Source organism: Bufo bufo, chromosome 6, assembly GCF_905171765.1.
Source record: "Bufo bufo chromosome 6, aBufBuf1.1, whole genome shotgun sequence".
Taxonomy (NCBI): Eukaryota; Metazoa; Chordata; class Amphibia; order Anura; family Bufonidae; genus Bufo; species Bufo bufo.
This window is the reverse complement of record NC_053394.1, coordinates 4921694-4948592: the sequence shown is the minus strand read 5'-3', so window position 1 is coordinate 4948592 and position 26899 is coordinate 4921694. Positions and strand designations below refer to the sequence as shown.

Below are 26899 nucleotides of genomic sequence, written 5' to 3'. Positions count from 1 at the left end.
TTCTGGATGTGTTCCTGAGCCTGCGCAGTGATTTCTGGACGTGTTCCTGAGTCTGCGCAGTGATTTCTGGATGTGTTCCTGAGTCTGCGCAGTGATTTCTGGATGTGTTCCTAAGCCTGCGCAGTGATTTATGGATGTGTTCCTGAGTCGGCGCAGTGATTTCTGGATCTGTTCTTAAGCCTGCGCAGTGATTTATGGATGTGTTCCTAAGCCTGCGCAGTGATTTCTGGATGTGTTCTTAAGCCTGCGCAGTGATTTCTGGATGTGTTCCTGAGCCTGCGCAGTGATTTCTGGATGTGTTCCTGAGCCTGCGCAGTGATTTCTGGACGTGTTCCTGAGTCTGCGCAGTGATTTCTGGATGTGTTCCTAAGCCTGCGCAGTGATTTATGGATGTGTTCCTGAGTCGGCGCAGTGATTTCTGGATCTGTTCTTAAGCCTGCGCAGTGATTTATGGATGTGTTCCTGAGCCTGCGCAGTGATTTCTGGATGTGTTCTTAAGCCTGCGCAGTGATTTCTGGATGTGTTCCTGAGTCGGCGCAGTGATTTCTGGATGTGTTCCTAAGCCTGCGTAGTGATTTCTGGATGTGTTCCTGAGCCTGCGTAGTGATTTCTGAATGTGTTCCTGAGCCTGCGCAGTGATTTCTGGATGTGTTCCTGAGCCTGCGCAGTGATTTCTGGACGTGTTCCTGAGTCGGCGCTGTGATTTCTGGATGTGTTCCTAAGCCTGCGCAGTGATTTCTGGATGTGTTCCTGAGTCGCGCAGTGATTTCTGGATGTGTTCCTGAGCCTGCGCAGTGATTTCTGGACGTGTTCCTGAGTCACGCAGTGATTTCTGGATGTGTTCCTGAGCCTGTGCAGTGATTTCTGGACATGTTCCTGAGTCGCGCAGTGATTTCTGGATGTGTTCCTAAGCCTGCGCAGTGATTTCATGACATGTTCCTGAGCCTGCGCAGTGATTTCTGGAAGTGTTGCTTAGCTGGCGGCGTGATTTCTGGACATGTTCCTGAGTCGGCGCATTGATTTCTGGACATGTTCCTGAGCTTATGCATTGATTTCTTGATTTGTTCTTAAGACAACTGCTGGTAGACCCAGAAACCATCCACAATCCCTTGACCCCCCCCCCCCCCCCCAACACCTAACAACCTTTCTGTAGGGTGGTGATCGGCCACAGCTTTTATCCTTTCATTTGTAACAGCATAAATCGACGACCTTTAAAACAGCTGGAAACCACTGACCACATGGCGCGGTATGCCAGCCGCTGGACTCCCAGCAGGCAAGTCCGCCATTTAAACGCCACCATGTGTTCCGAACTGTCTTCAATCTGCCATGGAGGAGCCTGTAATCCTACCCAGGCCTCCGACCACCACCCAACAAAAACATTGCTTGTTCTAGGAAAATATCAAGACCAATATCGGAGAGGTGGACTCCACCTGGTCACCTTCCAATTGGCAATGGCAGTTTACTAAACCTCCCTGAGTCCTAATAAAATGAGAAATGTGGGAGTTAACCATCCTGCGGCACTTTTCCATTGCTTCCACTTCCCTAGCTCCATGCTAAACAAACCGGGGAATGATCTCTGACCAGACCAGCACCATTTCAGGGAAAAAGGAGGCCAGTCGTTCCGTGTCCGAACGCATTAAGGTCATGAGTTTGGCCAGGCGAAGAGTGCAGAGATCATTACCGCCCGCATGGATCGCCAGGATCACTGGACCGAACGAGGATCTGCTAATCTCCACCAACTCGGGAAGAACCTGGGACCATCGGAGGCCCAAATGCCTCGCCAGAAAACGTCGACTTCACGAAAGCCTAGAGTCCTGCCGCCCAGCCTGCACTCCGCTCTCTGGGCCACCTAGATTAGACATAAGAATGACCGATAATCCAGACCACCGGACGTGGAACCCCTGTAAAAATAACTGCATAAACATATGCAGCTAATTTTCAAAAAAATTTTAGGAGATATATTGAGGAGATCAGGTCGGACATAGCTCACAAAACACATAGAGCACCACCTATTAATGCACATAATGTTGGCCTCGAAGAGGTCTGCCCTAGCCACCTCGGTCGCAGCGCCGATAGGGAATGAATGAGTTCTATATTCGCGAGGATCGGAACCAACCTCCCTAAGGCAACGTTTGAAAATGGAAGTAAAATGAAATTTTGTGGGGTGCACCAAGAAACTATTACCCCCTGGCGCAAGTCTCTATACTCCGTAACCAGACGGACTGGGCACACGGGACTCAATATCTGAATTTGCCAAAAGTGCCCCGCGGCCTGCCTTTCTAACAAGGGCAACTGCTCTGTCAAAAGAGACATAGGAGACCGAAGCGTCCTCTGGGGGGATGGCATTAAATGAAACTTCCTAAATTCCTTCTTGTGAACTATACCCAGGGAGGAAACACAGAGATTTGGGAATGGAGGGGAAATAAAGGGGCCCTCCATCCTACCCATGAACAGGCTGCTCCTGTGCTGATTTAAGGTTATCTGCAAAAACGGGAAACCTGCTTAAAACAAAGGGGATAAAAAATAAAAATAAATTAAAGCCACAATTGTAGCTGAGCCAGCAACAATTTATTGGGGGTAGAGATCTAGCCAGGGGGACATCTTGGTTACAGACACCAGTGTCCTTAGGGTCACCATGCGTGAGGGGGCTTCTGGGTCTTGTTTGGGGAGCGGCAACAACGAGCGGCTGCGTGGGGACCCCTGCAAGTGGAGCACTCGTGCTTGTACTTGCAAAGGCCCGTGAACCTACAATGACCCTCACTGAACAGCCAACAGCCCAGGACGTCGGACGGTCACCGATCCCGGTGCCGAAGAGCCCGGCGGACGCTCTGAGTAAGGGTGGCTTCTGAGACAACATAAGTCGCAGCCACATGTCGGTCGCCTTAATCCCACAACCAATATTGGGTTGCAAGGACAACGGTCAACGAAACTCCTCGTCATATCTCCACCATGCGGAGCCCCCATGTATATGGTGTCCTGGTAAATGAAGAGTTCTGAACAACGATCTGGGTGCCGCTGACCCATTACACATCCTAAGACAGAAAAGGCTTGGAGGCAATTATTTGTGGTCTTAGTGACTCGAGGCCTACACCGTGTGTTGGTCTACCGTGACTAAGGACCAAATATCGACATATTGATTCGCCCAAATTTGCCAAATGCGCCCCTAGCGTGCTGATGCAATGAGAAGGACCATGGTACGGTTACACGGACGCCAAATTATGCAGTGGGACAAAATTATCATTCTTAGGCTGCAGGAGTTGAGGATGCTCAGTAAGGGGGGATGGCATAGTTGGTGGAGGAGTGGGAGGCTTCTCAGCAGCCGAGGATGAGCTGGCAAGGGCACCCATGTTCTGCCTGGAGCCGGGTTCCCGCGCAAGCGATGGCTGCTGGGAAGGACGGCAGGCAGCAGTAGGAAGGGACGGGGCCAGCTAAGCCTGAGGTAATGCCATTCCTCCATGACTGGGGAGGCCACTGTTGCCATACGTGCCCTGTAACCAGAAGCACCAACATTAGGGGGACTGTGACCTAAACGGGTGGGGGGCGGGAATGCTGGGCAGACTGCCGAAATGCCGCCCCCCCAGGCAGAAGACTGTGTAGGCGCAATGCGCCCCGACACCAAGAGAGCTAATGGGGCTGAAGAGGGAGAGGGATGTGGAGGGGGAATGCATAGGTCGTCCAGAAAAGACCACAACCAACCCTCCCCATCCGAGCGAGCTAATTCTTGCTAGGAGAGCAGCCCTGAGGGAGTCATCATCTGCGGACATCTTGGCTGAGCATGGGCTGCAGGTGGTGAGTACCAAGCGTTACTCCAGCCAAGAGACCGGACAGGAAAGGGTGGGGGGGATATATAACCTATAGCCGGGGTTAATACCGCCCAGCACCATGGGAGGAGGAAAGAGGGTTCAGCATTAACCCTTTCCCTGATCGTTTTCTGTGAATCTGGAAGGGGGGTTATACCCCATCCTAAACTAAGGGAAGGTGGGGAGTAGACCCACCAGGGGACAACTAAAAGGAGGGCGGGCGGAGCGGGGCCACCCGCAGTCCCCTGTCACACTCCCTATGGTGTCAGGTGCTCCCCACACACAGTGATTTCTGGACGTGTTCCTGAGCTTGTGCAGTGACCATGAAATCTCCAGATCGTTGTATTCTGTGTTTACATAGCGCCCCAAATTTTTGGGAATTGAGGTTGTCGAAGAGCACATATAGAGGATCACATGTAGTGGACTATAGAGAGCTTATATAGAAAAGAATATATCGAGGATCATCTATACTGGAGACTATATAGTGGACTATGTGCAGTAGATCATATTTAGAGGAACATATACAGTGCAGCATATAATATATAGTAGAGCATATATAGCGGACTATTTGCAGCATGCATAGTGGAGCATATATAGTGGTGTATATATAGAGAAGCATATAGTGTCATTATAGTACTGGAAACACACTGGGGGTAGTAGTTATGTGCTGCATTTATCAGGAATATACTGTAAAGAACCCTCCTGGTTACCATCTGTTCTGATATATTTTGCTGACATTGCATTTACGATTCCTTTTCTCCTCTGTTGGTTTCCTCAGGGCGGTGTGGATGACGAGGTTTCTCTAACTTCATATGTTGTATCTGCATTAATGGAGTCGGGCACAGAATCTAGTGTAAGTGACTAGTCCCGGATCTTGGGTTTTGTTTACTGGTCCTGAGGAGTAATCTACTACATCCTAAAAACAAAGTAGTTTTACTCTTTTTTTTTCAATCTGTCGTTTTCTTCTGTAGGATCCGGTTGTGGATCGGGCTATGACGTGTATTAAGAATGAGTCTCTGGATTTGGCCTCCATCTACAAACTGGCCCTGAAGGCTTATGCATTCACGTTGGCCGAGGATGAGGAGAACAGGGCGGCTGTCATGCAGAAGTTGGATGAAAAAGCCACCAAAGCCGGTAAAGAGCAAGCAATCTCCATGTGATTCGATAGTCATAGACTTCTGTCTTCACCGTCAGCCCAACCAAGCAATGACACAACGCCACATGAGCCAAGCCTTGGTCAATCATTGCCGTAAAGTTCTCTAGAACGTGTGTCCATTGATGTTTCTACTGGAATTTTCTAATTTTACTTTGCAGATGGTTTACTGTACTGGACCCAGGAGGCTAAATCCCATTCCGAATCATACTGGTCAAAGCCGAAATCTGTGGATGTGGAGATAACAGGCTATCTCCTCCTGAGCTACTCCTCTAAAAAAACTCCAACTGAGAAGGAGCGCGGGAATATGGCAGCAACTGTCCGCTGGTTAACCAAACAACAGAATGCAAATGGCGGCTTTGCCTCCACTCAGGTATGTGGCAAATCTCATGTAATAACTACTACTCCAATATACCAACAGGGGGAATAAAGCGGAGAGCAAAGCTTCAGTTCGCTCCTTGGTACCTTTGCAGCAAGCCCCCGTGTCGGTGTAGAGCCGGGGTGCACAACCTTTTCTGGTTGGGGGCCACATTGTCAGCCTGAACCAATTCCAAGAGCCAAAAATAAAACTTAAATGGGTATTACCAACTGAAATGCTGTGTTATGACATATTGTACATACACTATATATCCTAAATGTCTGGTTACACTTCAGGACTCCCATCTAATGGGAAAATAGATGAAAGATACATGTGAGCAGCCACAAGACACAGACATACATGTTAGATGATTGGGGGCCACACAGAATGGTATCGAGGGCCGCATGTTATGCACCCCTAGTGTAGAGGATGGGAGTGATAGTGGCCCTGATGTAGTGTACTTGTAGTCTCAGGCTGTCGCTCCTTAGGGTCCGTTGCAGTGAAAGTTGTAGCACTGAAGAACGAGGCCAGAATTGAACGTAACAAAGTCCTTTTTTACTGCAGTAGCAGCAGCCTTTAGTGCAGTTCTCTTTTGGCACCAGCAAGGATATTGAGGCAGGTTGGTTGGTGGCGATTCAGCACTTAGACAATACTCGTTTGGTGATGACGAGGGTTTCTGTGGCCCGTTATAGCTCCCATCACAGCAGTGTCTGTAGAATGTAGCAGGTCGCTCTAGTAGGAGCACTGCAGGTTGCTTCCTCTCTAGACACGAAGCAGCACCAGCCCACTCCTTCCAAGAGGGGAAGAACAGGGGGATTATCTCTGTTCCTACCAACTTTGCTGGTACCGATAGCCAGGAAACAAACAGTGAAATACAATAAACAATCTGGAGTACCCATGGTCTGGGGTACTACACTTCCAGTTGGCACCGTTGCAATCATATTGTCTTCGCTGGCCCAAGTGGTTTCTTGTTCACCATTTTGAAATCTCTCAATGGTTTTCATGAGTTCTGACATTATTACTGCACATCACAGTAAGGGTATGTTTACATATGCAGTTACCAGATCAGGGGCCAGTCTGCCAGAGTTTACCATATCCGGCATTGCAAGATTCTACCATTCACCACCAGATCCCCATTGAGCATAAAGGGATCTGGCAGTGATCTGGCCCTTTTCCAGCACAAATGCCAGGTTTCGGACTGACAAATACCGCTGCATGCAGCGTTTTTTGTCCATCCGAACGCCAGCATTTATGCCGGAACAAGCTACTTGAAGAGCCTGCTGGATTTACAATGTGGCCAATGTCCTAAGACTAAAAGACCAAGTCCATCACTAAGATCATCATGAGTGTCAGGGGTAAACGACACGTCTGTAACATGGCTTCCCGCAGATCCCATGTTTGAACCTTTTGCCTGCTTCTGGTCCTTAGGACACCGTGGTGGCCCTTCAAGCATTGTCAAAGTTTGCAAGTTGTGTATCCAGTCAAATAGGAGCAATGACAGTAGACGTAACCTCAGAGAATGGCTTCCACCATCGCTTCCACTTGGACAATGCAAACCGCCTAGTCCTGCACAAGAAGCAACTTCCCAAGATCCCCGGAAAGTACAACGTGACTGTGTCTGGAAACGGAACCATAATTATGCAGGTAGAGATGAGAGGATTGTCATTAATAATGACACGTACATGAATGTAGATGAGGAAGAGGAGGTATCACTGTGACTACCACTGCGTGTAGATACAGTAACTGTCCCTTGATAAGTAGGTGACGGGGGAGGTCTGGGGTAACTGTCCTTTGATAAGTAGGTGACGGGGGAGGTCTGTGGTAACTGTCCCTTGATAAGTAGGTGACGGGGGAGGTCTGGGGTAACTGTCCCTTGATAAGTAGGTGACGGGGGAGGTCTGTGGTAACTGTCCCTTGATAAGTAGGTGACGGGGGAGGTCTGTGGTAACTGTCCTTTGATAAGTAGGTGACGGGGGAGGTCTGTGGTAACTGTCCTTTGATAAGTAGGTGACGGGGGAGGTCTGTGGTAACTGTCCCTTGATAAGTAGGTGACGGAGAAGGTCTGGGGTAACTGTCCCTTGATATGTAAGTGATGGAGGAGGTCTGTGGTAACTGTCCCTTGATAAGTAGGTGACGGGGGAGGTCTGTGGTAACTGTCCTTTGATGAGTAGGTGACGGGGGAGGTCTGTGGTAACTGTCCTTTGATGAGTAGGTGACGGGGGAGGTCTGTGGTAACTGTCCCTTGATAAGTAGGTGACGGAGAAGGTCTGGGGTAACTGTCCTTTGATAAGTAGGTGACGGGGGAGGTCTGTGGTAACTGTCCTTTGATAAGTAGGTGACAGTGGAGGTCTGGGGTAACTGTCCCTTGATAAGTAGGTGACGGAGAAGGTCTGGGGTAACTGTCCCTTGATAAGTAGGTGATGGGGAGGTCTGTGGTAACTGTCCCTTGATAAGTAGGTGACGGGGAGGTCTGTGGTAACTGTCCCTTGATAAGTAGGTGACGGGGAGGTCTGGGGTAACTGTCCTTTGATAAGTAGGTGATGGGGAGGTCTGTGGTAACTGTCCTTTGATAAGTAGGTGACGGGGAGGTCTGGGGTAACTGTCCCTTGATAAGTAGGTGACAGGGGAGGTCTGGGGTAACTGTCCTTTGATAAGTAGGTGACGGGAGAGGTCTGGGGTAACTGTCCCTTGATAAGTAGGTGACGGGGAGGTCTGGGGTAACTGTCCCTTGATAAGTAGGTGACGGAGAAGGTCTGGGGTAACTGTCCCTTGATAATTAGATGACGGGGGAGGTCTGGGGTAACTGTCCCTTGATAAGTAGGTGATGGAGGAGGTCTGGGGTAACTGTCCTTTGATAAGTAGGTGACGGGGAGGTCTGTGGTAACTGTCCTTTGATAAGTAGGTGACGGGGGAGGTCTGTGGTAACTGTCCTTTAAAAAGTAGGTGATGGGGAGGTCTGGGGTAACTGTCCCTTGATAAGTAGGTGACGGAGAAGGTCTGGGGTAACTGTCCTTTGATAAGTAGGTGACAGGGAGGTCTGGGGTAACTGTCCCTTGATAAGTAGGTGACAGGGAGGTCTGTGGTAACTGTCCTTTGATAAGTAGGTGACAGGGAGGTCTGGGGTAACTGTCCCTTGATAAGTAGGTGACGGGGGAGGTCTGTGGTAACTGTCCCTTGATAAGTAGGTGACGGGGGAGGTCTGGGGTAACTGTCCTTTGATAAGTAGGTGACGGGGAGGTCTGGGGTAACTGTCCTTTGATAAGTAGGTGACGGGGAGGTCTGGGGTAACTGTCCCTTGATAAGTAGGTGACGGGGAGGTCTGGGGTAACTGTCCTTTGATAAGTAGGTGACGGGGGAGGTCTGGAGTTCTTGTTTTGTTCTTGTTATCAGGGCCCATCATTTCCTCATGTTTCTTTGCTCAGGCCGTTCAGACATATAATGTTCTCCCTGACTCCAAAGACGACGCATTTGTCCTGACAGTGAATCCTGTGTGTGTGAAGAGTGACCTACTGCAGATAGCGCTGGAGTTCTGGTAAGAGATGTGGACCATGTGATGAAACTTTATTGCCTACAATGAAAGAGGGCCCCGTGAGGTTCAGGGCTCCCTGCCAGTCCTTGCCAACCTCCAGGCTTGTGAGGGAGGCTGAGGTCATACACGAGGTGCGGCACTTTTACCGCATCTCGTGGGTGACCCCGTCACTCTCCGGTCTAAATATTAAGAACTCTCTAAATAGTTGCATTACATTACTTGCACTGATGGTTATTCCAATCACATCGAGAGCTGCAATCACAGTTCTGCTTTTACATTATGTTTTATACTCCAGTCACATCCAGAGCTGCAGGAAAAATGTTTGTTACCTTCACACCTTCAGTCTGTGTGGCCATCAGATATTTCATATTTAGAGTATTTCCGATCTCTTCTAACCGCAGGTACACCGGGAAACGCCAGTCTACTAACATGGTCTTTCTGGAGATAAAAATGTTGTCCGGCTTTGTGCCCCAGAAGGCGTCTGTAGACGAGGTAAGTGCACAAGATGTGTTTCCAAGCACTAAAAAACCCTTGATGTCCCATTATATCATATCTCCAGCCAAAACTAAACATGTCCCAAGATCCACACATGTGCCCAATGTGAAGACTTCTGCCTCTGGTGTCATACATGCCATCTCACAGGACTACAGCCGTGGACTCCTGGTCTTCTTCTCATCCTACAGGCCGTGTGATTACATGTCCCCTGGGTTCAGCTCCCACACGAGTGGTTGTGGCAGGACTCTACAGAGATCAGGAGAGCTCAGAACAAAAGCCCTTAAAGGGAACTACTCCTCAGAAGATCACAAGAACTGAGTTTTTATGTGAACACATTTTTGAAGAATTTTTGATCTCGTGTTTTTTTTTGTCACTTTCTATATTAAAAGAAATCCTGCAGTTTTCGTGTTGGCTGGACGTGTTCACACTGGCATTTTCACTTCTGTTGTTCTGATGGAAACCAACACCAGCCGACAATCTCGCTGACTACAACGTGGTCAGGATTCCATTAGGAAAGCCAGAATTTAACCAGACAAAGTGCAGCATGCTGAGGTATCCTGTCCTGTATCTACAGAATCTACAACAGATGTGAACAAGGCCTAACATGGACATCTCTGCCCGGAATCATCCCCCTTCAGTCACAGCGTTCCCGCTTTCTGATTGTCACATTGGGGGTCTTTTATCCAGATCAGTAGTCAGAAGACGATCACTCGCCATCTGATCCCCTCTGATTGTAACATATGGGGTCTTTTATCCAGAATAAGGCTTACTATTCTGCCACAGATGTACGTTAGAGAAGTCTCTGACTGGTTGTGAGTGGTTATCTCTGTACAGCTGAACTCACTAATATCCCTTAGGTCGTGGTACCAGTTGCATATGAAAATCCAGTGAGGAGGATACAATGGAAATGCTTTGGTAAATTATTAAGTTTACCTTGAGCAAAGACACAGAGGACATTAGGGGATATTAGAGGGCAAAACGAAATGCTCTCACCAGCTCTGAGTCTGCTGCAGAAAGGATAGCACACAGGAACAGAGAGAGAGCACAGGATGTGATGTCACCGAAAGGGAGGAGTAGACAGAGAGCAAAGGTAATGGGATTTACATAATACATTCAGGAAACCTATGACAAGAATGACCACAGGGTGGCGGCATTACATACCATGGTAATGATATGAGAACACAAATACAGCAATTTATCTTAAGTGGAAGAAATAAAAGCTGGGACAGCACACTCCCCATCTGAAATCCTAGGAATTCACACTATATGCAAAACGTGAATGTCCATATGATGTTCAATGAAAATACTGGAACAAAGTTCCTCAAGGTAGAAGAAATAATTCCTCAACGGGTAAGAGGAGAACAATCTCAGATGTAGACCTGATGAAGGACTTGGGATCGCCTTGTTTTGCGATGGTCACTCCCACCTTACGGACCTTGCCATCTTCACTGGCGAAGATTTTTGAGATGAGACCCATGGGCCAGGAATTTCATCCCACCTTCTGGTCTTTCATAAGAACAAGATCTCCCATTTGTAAGTTTGGCTTGACCTGCTGCCACTTCCTTCGTCCTTGAAGAAAGCTTAAGTACCCTTGTTTTACAACTGCTCCAGAAACAGTTGGCCAGATGTTGAACACGTTTAAACCGTTTCTGACATAGGTTACCACTCTTCAGGTGGATTAGGAACAGATCCAAACTTCTAAGTGAGAAGAGTTGCTGGAGTGAGAATGGCAGGGGATTCTGGGTCCATAGATACAGGTACAAGAGGTCTTGCGTTGACGATAGCGGATACCTCAGCTAAGAAGGTCATCAAAGTCTCATGGGTGAGCCTTGAGAAGTTTGAGTCCATTAGCATACAGTCCAATATTTTGCAGTTGATACCTATCATCCTTCCCCATGAACCGCCCATATGAGAGGCATGAGGGGGGTTAAAGATCCATGTACAACCATTGTTGGCCAAGTAGTCTTGAACTGGCTTAGAGTTGATTTGCAATTCTCGGCAGGCACCTATGAAGTTGGTTCCACAGTCAGATCTCATTTGCTTTACTTGTCCTCTGATGGCGAGAAATCGTCTTAAAGCATTGATGAAACTAGAAGCGTTCATGGATTCTATTACTCCAATGTGTATAGCACGTACACTTAAACATGTAAACAACACTGCCCATCGTTTGCTGTCTGCATGACCACCTCTGGTCCTACGTGCAGTGACTGTCCATGGCCCGAAGACATCCAGACCAACATAACTAAACAGTGGTTCGGTGCTTGTCCTATCAACTGGCAAATCAGACATTTGTTGATGTTGCAGTTTTCCCCTTGCCTTGGGACATTTAATGCAATGGTGAATTATATGAGCAACCTGTCTTTTTGCTCCCACTATCCAAAGACCTGCGGCTCTTAAAGCACCCTCAGTGAAATGTCTGCCTTGGTGTTTGATTCTTTCATGACAATGCCGTATCAGCAGTGTAGTAACATAGTGATTGGCAGGAATAATGAGGGGATTCCTTTCTGAAAACTCTAACTTAGCCTTGTTTAGGCGACCACTGACCCTCAGAATGCCACGATCGTCAACTTTTGGTTTCAAGTTGACAATGGGGCTGCTTTTTGGAATATCTTGCTTGTCATGTATACATTTCAGTTCCATGTGAAAGGCACTCTGCTGTACATTACGTATCACAAGCAACTCACAAGCAAGGACAATATCTTCTGCAGTGAGAGGTATGGCACACGTGCCAACTGCAACATTTAGCGTTATGTTTGTCAGCACGAAAGCAATGTATAATGTGGACTAACCTTGCAATGGTGTCAACGAGCCTTGACCATCTGGAGAAGCTTTCAAAGCAATGACAGCCCAAGCCAGACCTCCTTTCAGACTTGGTGACAAAGGTACTAACTTCAGGGCGAATCTCTGGATCTTCATGAGGGTCTTGGAGACAGAAGTCGTCTTTAGTAGGAGTTTCTTCGTTCTGGTTCAGCAAAAATTCCAGACCTGTTAACCAAGAAGAATTTGCAGAGACTCTATCAGATGCTGGTCTGGTGGCGCAATCTGCGAGATTGAGATGAGATGGAACATAGTGCCACTGTTCAGGTTTAGAGGACCTTCTAATGCTTTCAATGCGGTTACTGACATAGACGTAGAAGCATTTCGACTGGTTGTATATATAACCCAGAACAACCTTACTGTCTGTGTAAAATTGAATGTCATCCACATGAATATCTAGCTCATGCTGTATAAAGTCTGCAGTCTCTACAGCTAGTACCATCCCACAGAATTCAAGCCTAGGAATGGTGCGCTCAGGTTTCGGAGCTAATTTAGCCTTTCCAAACAGAAATCCAACACGAGCTTCATTGCAATAGTCTATTACCTTCAAATAAGCAACAGCTGCAATAGCTTCAGTAGATGCATCTGAGAAGATGTGGATTTCTTTCCTCCGAGTGGTTGTAAGGGATTTTGGAGTGTAGCATCTTGGTATGTGAATCCTGTCTAATGCATGCAAGCATTCCTTCCAAAACTCCCACTTTTGCTGTTTGTCAGAGGGCAGTGGAGCATCCCAGTCTGAAACAGACTCCGAAAGCTGACTTAACAGGAATTTTCCTGGTACAGTCAAAGATGCTACAAATCCCTGGGGATCATATAGGCCGTTCACCACTGAGAGAACTCCCCGTTTAGTAAATGGTTTATCGGCACAGCTAACTTGAAACCCAAGGGAGTCATTTGATAAGTCCCACCTCAAACTCAGACTTCTCTGTACTGGTGGATTGTCTATCCCTAGATTCAAGTCTCTGAATTCTGTGGCATGATCACTGGGCTGGAAAGCTTTCATTACAGCAGCACAGTTAGAGGCGATTTTATGTAACCTCAGACAAGATTTTGAAAGCATACCTCGTGTGAGCAGATCTATGGCTTCCTCCAGTGTGAGCAAAAATTTGAGTGCATCGTCCACGTAGAAGTCTCTTTCAATGAAGTTGAATCTTTCAATAAGTCTGACTCACCATCAGAGGCAGCCCTACGTAGGCCATATGTAGCAACAGCAGGTGAAGGACTGTTACTGAACACGTGCACCTTCATGCGGTATTCAACCATTTCCTTGCTGGTGTCATTGTCTCTGTGCCAAAGAAACCCAAGGTAATTTCTGTGGTCTTGCCGTATGATAAAGCAGTGGAACATTTGCTCAATGTCTGCAGTAATGGCAACTGGCTCCTTTCTGAATCTCATAAGTACTCCTACCAGATTATTGGTCAGGTTTGGACCGGTGAGACGGATTTCGTTCAGAGATACGCCATTATGTTTGGCACTTAAGTTGAATACCACTCTTATCTGGTTTGGTTTCCGTGGGTGATATACTCCAAAGGAGGGAAGGTCGGCTCTGCATGGTCATTGTGAAATATCTTTTCCATGAAGGCCACAAAATGATTTTTCATTTCAGGCTTGTTTTTTAACATACGTTGCAGAGAGATGAATCTGGATAGTGCTTGTTCCCGGTTATCAGGAAGTCTGGCTCTTACACCACGGAAAGGTAAAGGTGCAACCCAGTGGTTAGATGCATCTTTGAAGAATCCATTGTCCATTATTTTAATAAACTCTTTGTCATCTATGGACAAGGCTAATCTGTTGTCCTCTGGTGTTGTACAAAACACTGATCTACCTCGTAATCGCGAACACATAGCTTAAAGTAAGTTGTGCGACCATTTTGAGCACAAAAGTTTTGAAGGAGTTCACTTGAGATGGTTTGTGGCTCTTATTTATACATGCATCTGCCACAATCACCCATCCTAAGTCGAGTCTCTGTGCATATGGGGCGTTGTCAGGACCGTTGCATTGTTGCCACACCTTGTGGACTCTCAAAATGTCTCCCCCGAGCAAGAGTAGGACGTTAGCATTCATGTCCATAGGTGTGACGGATGTAGTAGGGGAGAACACCAAAAGGCAACAAGAAGGAAGGGAAAATACACTAGGCCTCACCGCTAGGGAAGGAAAAGGGTCACCACCTATAAAACCCTGTTCCTGGCCCTATCCGTATGGGCACCTCTCGATGGTATAGATGCCCATACACAGGAACCTAGAAAACCCTGGTGGCCCTCGGATGCCCTAATGGTAATGACAGGGCAGTAACTACCCGCTCCTTCCCTGGTGAAGGAACCAGCGTCTCGCTGAGGCCTAGTAAACAACAAAGGTGGGGGGGAATACAAAATACAACAAACGGTACACTTAACTTCTGAGGCTGATGGATGATGGATGAACAGGACTTCAACTAGAACCACACTTCAGCTCTTCCAAAAACCAAATGAAGCTATCCAGAGCAAGGAGTGATGGGTAAAGTCAGACTAAATAGGGGGAGGTAAAGGTCACCTGATCCACACCTGAACAGGAGGTGTGGACATACAAGCAACACATAGACAAAGTGAAACCAAAAGAGGCTGTCAGATCACTAATGAGCAGATAATCTTTCAGACCTTCTAAAACCTGTCACCGGTGTGACAATAAGAGGAATCTCACAAGTGGAAATGATGGTATTCAGCTTCTGGAGTAGGAATTTCATTTCTTTTATCAGGTACACTATCTGCTCGCATTCAATTAACGTTGGCAAGGGTATATGAACATTCCCTTTAAAGGAGGAGATAAGGTATCCAGTGGCTCTTCTGCCATAAGTATCTACACGACCAGAACAAGCGTTGAGGGTGTATGGTGTTGCTTCTCCAGTTATGCTGAAAATCTCAAATAATTTAGGTTTTGCCAGAGACCTATTGCTTTGCTCATCTATAATGGCGCACATTCTCGTGGCCTTTTCAGATTGCCCTTCTGGGTAGACGTTGACCAAACACACTTTTGCACAGCACTTGGAACCAATCTCCTTGCCACATATTTCCATACAGGAAGAGGAGACAGTCGTTGTAGCTAGCTCTTGAACCGGTGGCTCCCAGCCATGAAGTGCGACGGTATTGGTTGCGGCTTGAGATGGTGCGCTGTCTGGAGGCAAAGTAGGATGCATTGCTGTAACATGCTTGTCACTGCTGCATTCTGCACACCTGATGATAGCTTTACAGTCTTTTGCCATATGATTTGACGAAGCACAACACTTGTAACACACTCCAGGCTCTTTGAGTGTCTCTGTGCGTTCTGGCAAGCTCTTTATCCCTGAGCCCACATTTTTTTAAAGGATGAGGTCTTTTGTGGATAGGGCATTAGGGTCCTTTTCTTTAAGGACGGGGGTGTCCTTCCTAGTAGTGGAGGCTGCAATAAGTGGGACATTTGTTTTCCTAACTGATACTGTTCCCCTTAAGTCTCTACGTTTACTTGTTGTGTTGTCATACCTTGAGCATGAGGATGAAACAGGTAGAGTGGATTCTGTGAAGTCAAAGCTGGGATCATTCTTCTTCCGAGCTTGGTCACTGATGAATCTTGGTCACTGATGCATGCCGTGTGGTAGTTTCAACACAACTGGATTGACACCATGGGCAGTATCAAGGTAGTATCAGATGTGGGTCCATTTTAGCCAATTCTAATTCCTTTATTAGGTTGCTCAGATCCTGGAGGTTGCGATTGTCCTTGCTAGTAATTTTTGGGAAGGCTTGAAGTCTCTTGAATAAGGCGCTATCTATAGCTTCAGAACTGCCATAGGTCTGTTCGAGTCTCTCCCATGCTGCAGCGAGACCTTCCTCTGAGTGGCCTGCCTGCAATTTCAGACAAGAATAGGACATGTTCTATTTTTTTTTCCGGAGCCGCGGACCGGAAGATCGGGGCCGCGCTCCGGAAATGCGGAGAGCACATAGTGTGCTCTCCACATCCATTCCGTCCCCATAGACAATGAATGGGTCCGCATCCATTTTGGATATTGCGGAACGGATGCGGACCTATTCTACGGATGTATGAATGGACCCTAAAGGTCGATTTCCAGGCTCTGTAGTTTTCAGCACGGTCATCATACTTCGAGAGACTAATGTTAATCAGCTCCCTACGCATCATGTATCTGGCAAAGTCCGACATGTCTGATCTCCCATTCCTTGTTGCTGGGTCGCATTGTGGTGTCTCTGGGGCGTGTAGGGGCTCTGGCACATAAGGCTGAGATGGAACAGGACAAAATGATGTGGCATAGGGATTAAGCTGTGGTTTAGTCTCTGGAGGATCAGTTGGCACTACACTGGCAATTTCCTTGTTATTGGTGGATGATGACATCTGGTGGTCTGTAGGTTCACGCAGTTGGTGATTTAGAAGTGGCGTTGGTACATGCGATTTAGCAGGAGGAGCAGGTGATGATTGCCTTAACACATATCTGGCAGTGCAGTCGGCTGGGTCTTCCACTTCTCCTGGGATGAAACAGTCTAGGTCGGTACCTTGCCCTAATGCTTGCTCGAAGACCTTCAGTTTAGCTAAGGTAGCTGCTTCTTCCCTTTCTGTTTGTAGAATTTATAGTTGAGCTTCTCCCTCCTTCTTAGCGGAGGAAGTTCTTACACTTACACTATAATCTTGTCATGTATCGCCGACCTCCCGGAACAAGAGGTTTTGGAAGATGAAATCGTATATTTGGTTGAAGTCGATCGATAAGATTTCACCTCCTGCAAGTGTGCGATGCGGAGTTCTGCCTTAGGCCTCATGCACACGACCGTTGTGTGCATCCACGTCCGTTCCGTCATTTTTCACTGTTTAGCGGAGGTCCCATTCATTTCTATGGAGCTGTGAAAAAAAATGATAGTCCTCCGTTTTTTCTCTGCGTCCGTGATCCATGATTCCAGTCCGTCAAAAAAATATAACCTGTCCTATTCTTGTCAGTGGAAAATGGGTCTGTCAAAAAAAACGGATGCACAACTGGTATGTCATCCGTGTCCATGTCAGTTTTTTTCTACAGGACCTTGGTGCAAAAAATTACACTTTTCATTAACCTTCCTTTTTTAGAAGTTTAGAAGCAAATCTTGAAATTTTTCAGAGATTTTCAAAAACCCACTTTTTAAGGACCAGTTCAGATCTGAAGTCACTTTGCGATGCTTATATAATAGAAACCACCCAAAAATGACCCCATTCTAGAAACTAAACCCCTCAAGGTATTCAAAACTGATTTTACAAACGTCGTTAACTCTTTAGGTATTCCACAAGAATGAATGGAAAATAGAGATACAATTTCAAAATTTCACTTTTTTGGCAGATTTTCCATTTTTATATTTTTTTTCCAGTTACAAAGCAAGGGTTAACAGCCAAACAAAACTCAATATTTATGGCCCTGATTCTGTAGTTTACAGAAACCCCCCATATGTGGTCGTAAACCGCTGTACGGGCACACGGCAGGGCGCAGAAGAAAAGGAATGCCATACGGTTTTTGGAAGGCAGATTTTGCTGGACTGTTTTTTTGACACCATGTCCCATTTGAAGCCCCCCTGATGCACCCCTAGGGTAGAAACTCCAAAGAAGTGACCCCATTTTAGAAACTACACCCCTCAAGGTATTCAAAACGGATTTTACAAACTTTGTTAACCCTTTAGGTGTTCCACAAGAATGAATAGAAAATAGAGATACAATTTCAAAATTTCACTTTTTTGGCAGATTTTCCATTTTAATATTTTTTTTCCAGTTACAAAGAAAGGGTTAACAGCCAAACAAAACTTAATATTTATGGCCCTGATTCTGTAGTTTACAGAAACACCACATATTTGGTCATAAACTGCTGTATGGGCACACGGCAGGGCGCAGAAGGAAAGGCACGCCATACGGTTTTTGGAAGGCATATCTTGTTGGACTGGTTTTTTGACACCATGTCCCATTTAAAGCCACCCTGATGCACCCCTAGAGTAGAAACTTCAAAAAAGTGACCCCATTTTAGAAAATACGAGATAGGGTTGCAGTTTTGTTGGTACTAGTTTAGGGTACATATGATTTTTGGTTGCTCTATATTACACTTTTTGTGAGGCAAGGTAACAAGAAATAGCTGTTTTGGCACCGTATTTTTTTGTTGGTTATTTACAACATTCATCTGAAAGGTTAAATCATGTGGTATTTTTATAGAGCCGGTCTATACGGACGCGGCGATACCTAATATGTATACTTTGTTTTTATTTATGTAAGTTTTACACAATGGTTTCATAATTTATTTTTTTTAATCATGTTTTAGTGTTTCCATAGTCTGAGAGCCATAGTTTTTGGGCGATTATCTTGGGTAGGGTACGATTTTTGCGGGATCAGATGACGGTTTGATTGGCACTATTTTGGGGTGCGTATGTCTTTTTGATTGCTTGCTATTACACTTTTTGTGATGTAAGGTGACCAAAAATGGCTTTTTTTACACCGTTTTTTTTTTTACGGCATTCACCTGATGGGTTAGGTCATGTGATATTTTTATAGAGCATGTTATTATGGACGCGGCGATACCTAATATATAAACTTTTTTAAATTTATGTAAGTTTTACACAATGATTTCATTTTTGAAACAAAAAAATCATGTTTTAGTGTTTCCATAGACTGAGAGACATATTTTTTTTACAGTTTTTGGGCGATTATCTTGGGTAGGTTATGATTTTTGCGGGATCAGATGACGGTTTGATTGGCACTATTTTGGGGTGCGTATGACTTTTTGATTGCTTGCTATTACACTTTTTGTGATGTGAGGTGACAAAAAATGGCTTTTTTTAGACGTTTTTTTTTTACGGCATTCACCTGATGGGTTAGGTCATGTGATATTTTTATAGAGCATGTTATTATGGACGCGGCGATATCTAATATGTATACTTTTTTTAAATTTATGTAAGTTTTACACAATGATTTCATTTTTGAAACAAAAAAAATCATGTTTTAGTGTTTCCATAGTCTGAGAGCCATAGTTTTTTTTACAGTTTTTGGGCGATTATCTTGGGTAGGGTATGATTTTTGCAGGATGAGATGACGGTTTGATTGGCACTATTTTGGGGTGCGCATGACTTTTTGATCGCTTGCTATTACACTTTTTGTGATGTAAGGTGACAAAAAATGGCATTTTTTTACACAGTTTTTTTTTTACGGTATTCACATGAGGGGTTAAGTTATGTGATATTTTTATAGAGCAGGTTATTACGGATGCGGCGATACCTAATATGTATACTTTTTTTTCCCCTATTTTTTACCAATTTTTTTTTACTTTATTTGGGGGAAATTTTTTATTTATTTTTTTACTTGAAACTTTAAATTTTTTGGGGGGGAAAACTTTATTTTTTAAACTTTTTTTTCTTCACTTTATTTTTTGTCCCACTTTGGGACTTCTGTATTGGAATGCATTGGCTGTATGAGTAATTCAATGTGTATTACTCATACAGCTTCCGGCCTGTGAGATCCAGGGGGCTGGATCTCACAGGCTCGTCACCGGAAGGCAGCGCCGATGTCTAAGAAAGGCATCGCGCTGCCTTCCATGCCATCGGGTCCCCCCTACAGCCGCACGGGGACCCGATGGCACCGCCGCCCGCCGCACCATGTAAAAGCCGCAAACCGCAGGTCTGAATTGACCTGCGGTTTGCGCCGATCGCCGAAACGGGGGGGGTCACGGGACCCCCCCGCGCATTGTCCCCGGGTGCCTGCTGCACGGCGATGATCGTAAATACATAGCACGTACAGGTACGCCCTGTGTCCTTAAGTACCAGGACATCATGCCATACTGGTACGCCCTATGTCCCAAACAGGTTAAGAAAGGATTTCGGCTTACTCACTGTGCTTATGAAGCCACGTGCATGTAAGATGGCGGACTGCTCTAAGCTTGCTTGCAGACTGCGTGTAGACATGCAAAGACTGTAGATTTAGGATTCGCTTTGACTATTCTGCCATAGATGTACATTAGAGAAGTCTCTGACTGGTTGTGAGTGGTTATCTCTGTACAGCTAAACTCACTAATACCCCTTAGGTCGTGGTACCAGTTGTATGTGAAAATCCAGTGAAAAGGATACAATGGAAATGCTTTGGTAATTTATTGAGTTTACCTTGAGCAAAGGCATTTAGAGGATATTAGAGGATATTAGAGGTCAAAACGAAATGCTCTCACCAGCTCTGAGTCTGCTGCAGAAAGAATAGCACACAGGAACAGAGAGCACAGGATGTGATGTCACCGAAAGGGAGGAGTAGACAGAGAGCAAAGGCAATGGGATTTACATAATACATTCAGGAAACCTATGACAAGAATGACCACAGGGAGGCGGCATTACTTACCATGGGAATGATATGAGAACACAAATACATCTTAAATATAAGAAATAAATGCTGGCACAGCACACTTACATTCACACCACCGCATGTGTTTTGCCATCCGCAAAACACTGATCCTCAAAAAATACAAATGAGGTCTGTGTGACATCCGTGTTGCATCCGTTTTTTTTTTGCGGATCCATTGTAACAATGCCTATCCTTGTCCGCAAAACGGACAAGAATAGGACATGCTCCATATTTTTTGGGCTACGGAAAGGACATATGGATGCGGAGAGCACACATTGTGCTGTCTGCATTTTTGCGGACCCATTTAAATGAATGGGTCCTCATCCAATCAGCAAAAAACAAAACAAACAGAATACGTTCGTGTGAATATATCCTAATAGTGAGAAGAGGATCACTCTCCATCTAATCCCCTCGGATTGTCACGTATGAGGGTCTTTTATCCAAAATAATAGTGAGAAGATGATCGCTCTCCATCTAATCCGCTCTGATTGTCACATATGGGGTCTTTTATCCAGATTATCCAGGTTATCTAGTTACCCCGAAAAAGCTTTGAGTGCAAAGAAGAATTATGTGGGGAATCTGGGGATGCAATCACAGCAGAAGATGAAAATTTGTATTTTGAAAAGCAGTTTGAGTCTACCACCAGGGGAAAATGTTATTATGAAAAAAGCACTGATTGAACAGTTTGAGGCTACCACCAGGGGAAGATCTTATTATGAAAACCCCAGAGTAGCATACTACTGGCTCTTTCTCTCTCTCTCTGTCTATTTCTCCTCTGACCAGAGAGTGTTATATACAATTTTTAAGGGCAATTGGAACATATTTGATTCAGTCACGAATCGATTCTTTAGAAAAATTTGAAGTGCATTTTAAGAAATTTTCTCATCTCTACTACAGAGGAAGATCTCAGAGATTTCTGACAGATGGATGAGGTTTCTCTCAGAACAGACATCTACCACACTGACTGTTGCCATAATCCATTGTCTACAATTAGGAACAAACCAGTATTACAAACCAGTGCAAACTGGGCTCCTGCATAGGGCCTCACAGTTCAGGGACAAACCAGCATGACAAACTAGGGCAAACTGGGCTCCTGCATAGGGCTGCATGGTTCAGGGGCAGCAGTAAAATAGATCTTTGAAGCCTGTGCATCATTTTTGACTGTTTTATGTATTAAAATGACTTTCAAGTTTTTTTTATTTTAAATACCTTTACCCCGCTGATGCTGCCACCCTATTTTTTTTAAATATCGCTCCTGCACCCCGCTGTGCCCCCATGTAGTTTTCCTGCTCAGTATGTTAATACTGAGCTTCGGTACAGGGAGGAGGAGACGCCAGGGCTTCTCAATGGGCGTTTCCTTCTCCCTGGTTGTGTCGCGATCCAATCACAGCAGAGAGCGTCACAGCCAGGAAGAAGGTTCGATTTTTTTTCTCCCTGGCTGTTACGCTCTCCACTGTAATTGGATCGATGGGAAAGATGATGACCCTGTCCCTCCCTATGACGCCATGCTACATGTTGGGGGTTGTCATCCAGACCGTATCACAGGCAGTGGTGATGCAGGAATTTGTAACCCTTCAAGCATCTCAATGCTTTTCATATTTTACTGGAGGCTCTCAACAGTGACTTTATGCTATAACGAAGGATGATTCATTTTGTCTAAAATGCGTTATCCTCCGCCTGCTTTTTAAAGTGTAACTGCCATTTTATTTTTTTATACCCTAATAGTACGCCCTGCTGTGTAATTAAAATGTAATCATTTTCAGTTTAACCTGATAATAACTCCCAGGAATGTGTGCTACTTTCATATTCTGCAGCCTCTTCTCACAGTGTTGTTATGTGCAGCCGTCTCCTCTCTATTATAAGCAAGAGACTGCAGAACTCTGCGAGGAGGAGCACAGCCCTGAGCGCCAGGGAGAGCGCTGCAAGGAGGAGCGCAGTCCTGAGTGCTGGGGAGAGCGCTGGGAGGAGGAGCGCAGCCCTGAGTGCTGGGGAGAGCGCTGGGAGGAGGAGCGCAGTCCTGAGTGCCGGAGAGAGCGTTGCGAGGAGGAGCGCAGCCCTGAGTGCTGGGCAGAGCGCTGGGAGGAGGAGCGCAGTCCTGAGTGCCGGAGAGAGCGTTGCGAGGAGGAGCGCAGCCCTGAGTGCTGGGCAGAGCGCTGGGAGGAGGAGCGCAGTTCTGAGTGCCAGGGAGAGCGCTGCGAGGAGGAGCGCAGCCCTGAGTGCCGGGGAGAGTGCTGCGAGGAGGAGCACAGCCCTGAGTGCCAGGGAGAGCGCTGCGAGGAGGAGCGCAGTCCTGAGTGCTGGGGAGAGCGCTGGGAGGAGGAGCGCAGCCCTGAGTGCTGGGGAGAGCGCTGGGAGGAGGAGCGCAGTCCTGAGTGCCGGAGAGAGCGCTGGGAGGAGGAACACAGCCCTGAGTGTCGGGGAGAGCAATGGGAGGAGAAGCACAGCCCTGAGTGCTGGGGAGAGGGCTGGGAGGAGGAGCGCAGCCCTGAGTGCCAGGGAGAGCGCTGGGAGGAGGAGCGCAGCCCTGAGTGCCAGGGAGAGTGCTGGGAGTAGGAGCGCAGCCTTGAGTGTCGGGGAGAGCGCTGGGAGGAGCGCAGCCCTGAGTGCCAGGAAAAGCGCTGGGAGGAGGAGCGCAGTCCTAAGTGCCAGGGAGAGCGCTGGGAAGAGGAGCGCAGCCCTTAGTGCCAGGGAGATTGCTGAGAGGAGGAGCGCAGCCCTGAGTGCCGGGGAAAGCGCTGGGAGGAGGAGCGCAGCCCTGAGTGCCGGTGAGAGCACTGGGAGGAGGAGCACAGCTCCGAGTTCTGGGGAGAGAGCTTGGAGGAGGAGCACAGCCCTGAGTGCCGGGGAGAGTACTGGGAGGATAAGCACAACCCTGAGTGTTGGGGAGAGCACTGGGAGGAGGAGCACAGCTCCGAGTTCTGGGGAGAGAGCTTGGAGGAGGAGCACAGCCCTGAGTGCCGGGGAGAGCACTAGGAGCAGGAGCACAGCCCTGAGTAACTGGGGAGAGCACTGGGAGGAGAAGCACAACCCTGAGTGTTGGGGAGAGCACTAGGAGGAGGAGCTCAGCCCTGAGTGTCTGGGCCCCTTCAGAAAGTGGAGGGAGGAGGGCTGCTTTATATGATGATATCTCCTGAATGGTAGCAGATATAAACACTGCTCTGGGGCAATGGGGGAGGTTATCTGCATTCTGATTGGTCTTGTCTGTCTCTGGTTAGCTGTATGCTAGAGTATACACACTGCTCTGGGGTAGTGGGAGAGGTTATCTGCATTCTGATTGGTCTTGTCTGTGGTTAGCTGTATGTGAGTGGATACACACCGATCTGGGGTAGTGGGGGAGGTTATCTGCATTCTGATTGTTCTTGTCGGTCTCTGGTTAGCTGTATGTGAGAGGATACGCAGTGGTGTGGGGTAGTGGGGGAGGTTATCTGCAATCTGATTGATCTTGTCTGTCTCTGGTTAGCTGTAGATGAGAGGATACACATAGCTCTGGGGTAATGGGGAGGGGTTTCGGCATTCTGATTGGTCTTGTCTGTGGTTAGCTGTATGTTAGAGGATACACACTGGTCTGGGGTAGTGGGGAAGTTATCTGCATTCTGATTGGTCTTGCCTGTCTTTGGTTAGCTGTATGTGAGAGGATACACACTGCTCTGGGGTAGTGGGGGAGGTTATCTGCATTCTGATTGGTCTTGTCTGTCTCTGGTTAGCTGTATGTGAGAGGATACACACTGCTCTGGGGTAGTGGGGGAGGTTATCTGCAATCTGATTGGTCTTGTCTGTCTCTGGTTAGCTGTAGGTGAGAGGATACACAAAGCTCTGGGGTAATGGGGGAGGTTATCTGCATTCTGATTGGTCTTGTCTGTGGTTAGCTGTATGTTAGAGAATACACACTGGTCTGGGGTAGTGGGGAAGTTATCTGCATTCTGATTGGTCTTGCCTGTCTTTGGTTAGCTGTATGTGAGAGGATACACACTGCTCTGGGGTAGTGGGGGAGGTTATCTGCGTTCTGATTGGTCTTGTCTGTCTCTGGTTAGCTGTATGTGACAGGATACACACCGCTCCGGGGTAGTGGGCGAGGTTATCTGCATTCTGATTGGTCCTGCTAGTTCACGTGAGGAGAACAAGGGGTTATAGAAAGTGAGGGAAATACAGGATGGCCTCAAGGACAGGGCAAAGATCATCACAGAAAGAGCAGCAGAGGCCATCTTAGAAAGATGCTTAAATAGAGGCACAGAGAAATAGGGAGGCTCAGGGCTGAATACAGACACCAAAAAGGTAAAATTAGCTGAAAAATAAAGCTTCATGAATATATTCCCTTCAGCATCACATGTGTTAATGATTTCATTTTTGGTAGTGAAATCATAGTTACACTTAAACAATGGAATGATTTCAACTGGCGAGAGGGATACCTGTGTCTGTTGTGCCTTAGGCAACTGCCTACTTTGGACATGATCACAGGCTTTAGTGTCCATGGTTTACTGCCATATTCTACTTCTTTGGATTCCAGTCGTCACTCTGGAGGTTAGCAGTGCACGTGGTGGGACCAAATATAGATATGAAAAGAATCCCAACACTTCGCTATCTTCAAGCTATGGCTCTCTTTTTATTGTTATAACTGGGACACGTTTGGGCCCAGCCTGAGCCTTTATCAAGCCTTATGATTTATAAAGACTCAGGATGGGCCGAAATGCGTCCCTGCTATAACAATAAAAGAGATTCATAGCTTGAAGATAGCGAAGTGCTGGGATTCTTTTCATATTCTTCTCCTTTATCTTGATCTTAAGACTCTGAACAGATAAAATGTAGAATAATTTGTCATGTTTTGCAGCTGAAGAAGAATCCACTGGTGAAGAGAGTGGAGCTGGAAGACGATTCCGTGTCCATCTATGTAGAAGAGGTGAGGTCGCAACAGAGCAATGGAGCCTGTACTTACTTGAGATGCCAATATGTCACCTCCAGCCTTTTACAGATGTCTCCTTAACCCTCCTCTTGGCACAAAATATCCCTAGATGTGTGTCGTGAGATGAGCATATTTGTAAAAAACCATATGATATCAGGATACTCTGCCAAGAGATGTCTACACATGTCTTTGTGCGGCCCCCAGTGGTTGTGATGTAAAATGCAGCCTGTGGTGTGTTTTGCTAGCACATTGCGATATTGTATTGACTTTGCATCATGAAAAATTGGACAAAAACAAAGTAAACTAAAAAGTAAACTAAAGAGCCAGGGGCTATCCATAGTACTCAGTATATTGGGCAGACTAGATGGGCCAAATGGTTCCTATCTGCCGACACATTCTATGTTTCTATGTTTCTATGTTAAATCAAAGAAAGGGTAAATGTATGTAATATAATATAACTGGTTACCTCGGACGTGGAGCCGACATTATGACAAGCAGAAAGATCACAGAGGGATTAAAAAGTCTAGAAATGCTGTAAATTCAGTCTGTCCTGAGGACTATGACACATAAGAGACATGACGACAACTGCGATGCCCAGAGCAATAAAAAGCCAGCCCCAGTCGTCACATCCAATTATTCATGTTTTCTCAGGTCACCTCTGAGCCGCAGACCCTGGTGCTTCAGGCTGAACGGACTGTCCTAGTGAGCGACCTGAAACCGTCCATCATTAAAATCTATGATTACTACATTACAGGTAACGTAGACCCACAGAGGTCCACATACTATACAGTGGGGCCCCACTCCAGCGATAAAGTCAAGCTGTGGGAATCTTGATGGACCTGGTGCCTCCTGCCCTGTAGGATTGTCGGAAGCTGGAGTCTTTGAAAACCAGGATCAGGACAACCTGAGCTGGGGCCCACTTCTTAATGTGCCCCATAGTAGTTCAGTGATCTCCCTGTATGGTTCGTAGACCCTCATGGGCAAATGCAGAACTTTTATGGGGGTTTTGTAAGCATATTGGCACCATAAGTGGAGACTGCCCATCCCATTATACAGACAGTCCAGGAATTATTAAGCCTAGTGAACATTTAATATTCCTACTGGTTTTGGATGCCCCATGGGTTAATAGAGGCCATACTGCATTTTCTGACAGTCCTCCAGTGCATTATGGTGTCTATACCCATCAGCCGGTTAGTGGGTCTCTTCATGATTACTGTGGTGGTTTGTCCATGATGATGATGGTATGAAGGTAATATTCATCTTCAGTAGTATATGATAGGTCACTGCACAGATTCCATATTTGTGTCAATCACTTCCATCAGACATGTTGTCTGGTCCATGCCGTCTGCTGCTCTGCTTGTCTCACTCTCACATCTCATCTTCTCTCTTGTTTTATTTCAGAGGAGGAGAAGACGGTCAGCTACTTGATAAACTGCTGAGGAGGTAAGAGCCTGATCCATGGTCGTAGTCCTCTAGAGACCATGTGACCACCATCTGCCATCACTCCTGTCCTCCA

The 26899-nt window shown here is 46.5% G+C and overlaps 1 protein-coding gene and 1 long non-coding RNA gene across 3 annotated transcripts in view; both read left to right on the top strand.

Annotated features, from left to right (window-relative positions):
* LOC121005278 (alpha-2-macroglobulin-like protein 1) overlaps positions 1-26899 on the top strand; it is a 234254-nt gene that overhangs the window by 189113 nt on the left and 18242 nt on the right. For both annotated transcript variants that reach the window (XM_040437916.1, XM_040437917.1), the window contains exons 28-36: positions 4579-4653; positions 4772-4934; positions 5115-5326; positions 6740-6955; positions 8734-8843; positions 9242-9332; positions 25312-25380; positions 26035-26137; positions 26785-26826. In XM_040437916.1, the coding sequence (XP_040293850.1) occupies positions 4579-4653; positions 4772-4934; positions 5115-5326; positions 6740-6955; positions 8734-8843; positions 9242-9332; positions 25312-25380; positions 26035-26137; positions 26785-26822 (1077 nt within the window). In that variant the 3' untranslated portion in view covers positions 26823-26826. The remainder of the gene's footprint in view (positions 1-4578; positions 4654-4771; positions 4935-5114; positions 5327-6739; positions 6956-8733; positions 8844-9241; positions 9333-25311; positions 25381-26034; positions 26138-26784; positions 26827-26899) is intronic.
* Positions 15610-20329, top strand: LOC121005279. Its single transcript, XR_005779901.1, has 3 exons — positions 15610-15734; positions 18660-18664; positions 20287-20329. It is a non-coding gene; the product is annotated as an uncharacterized LOC121005279 (long non-coding RNA).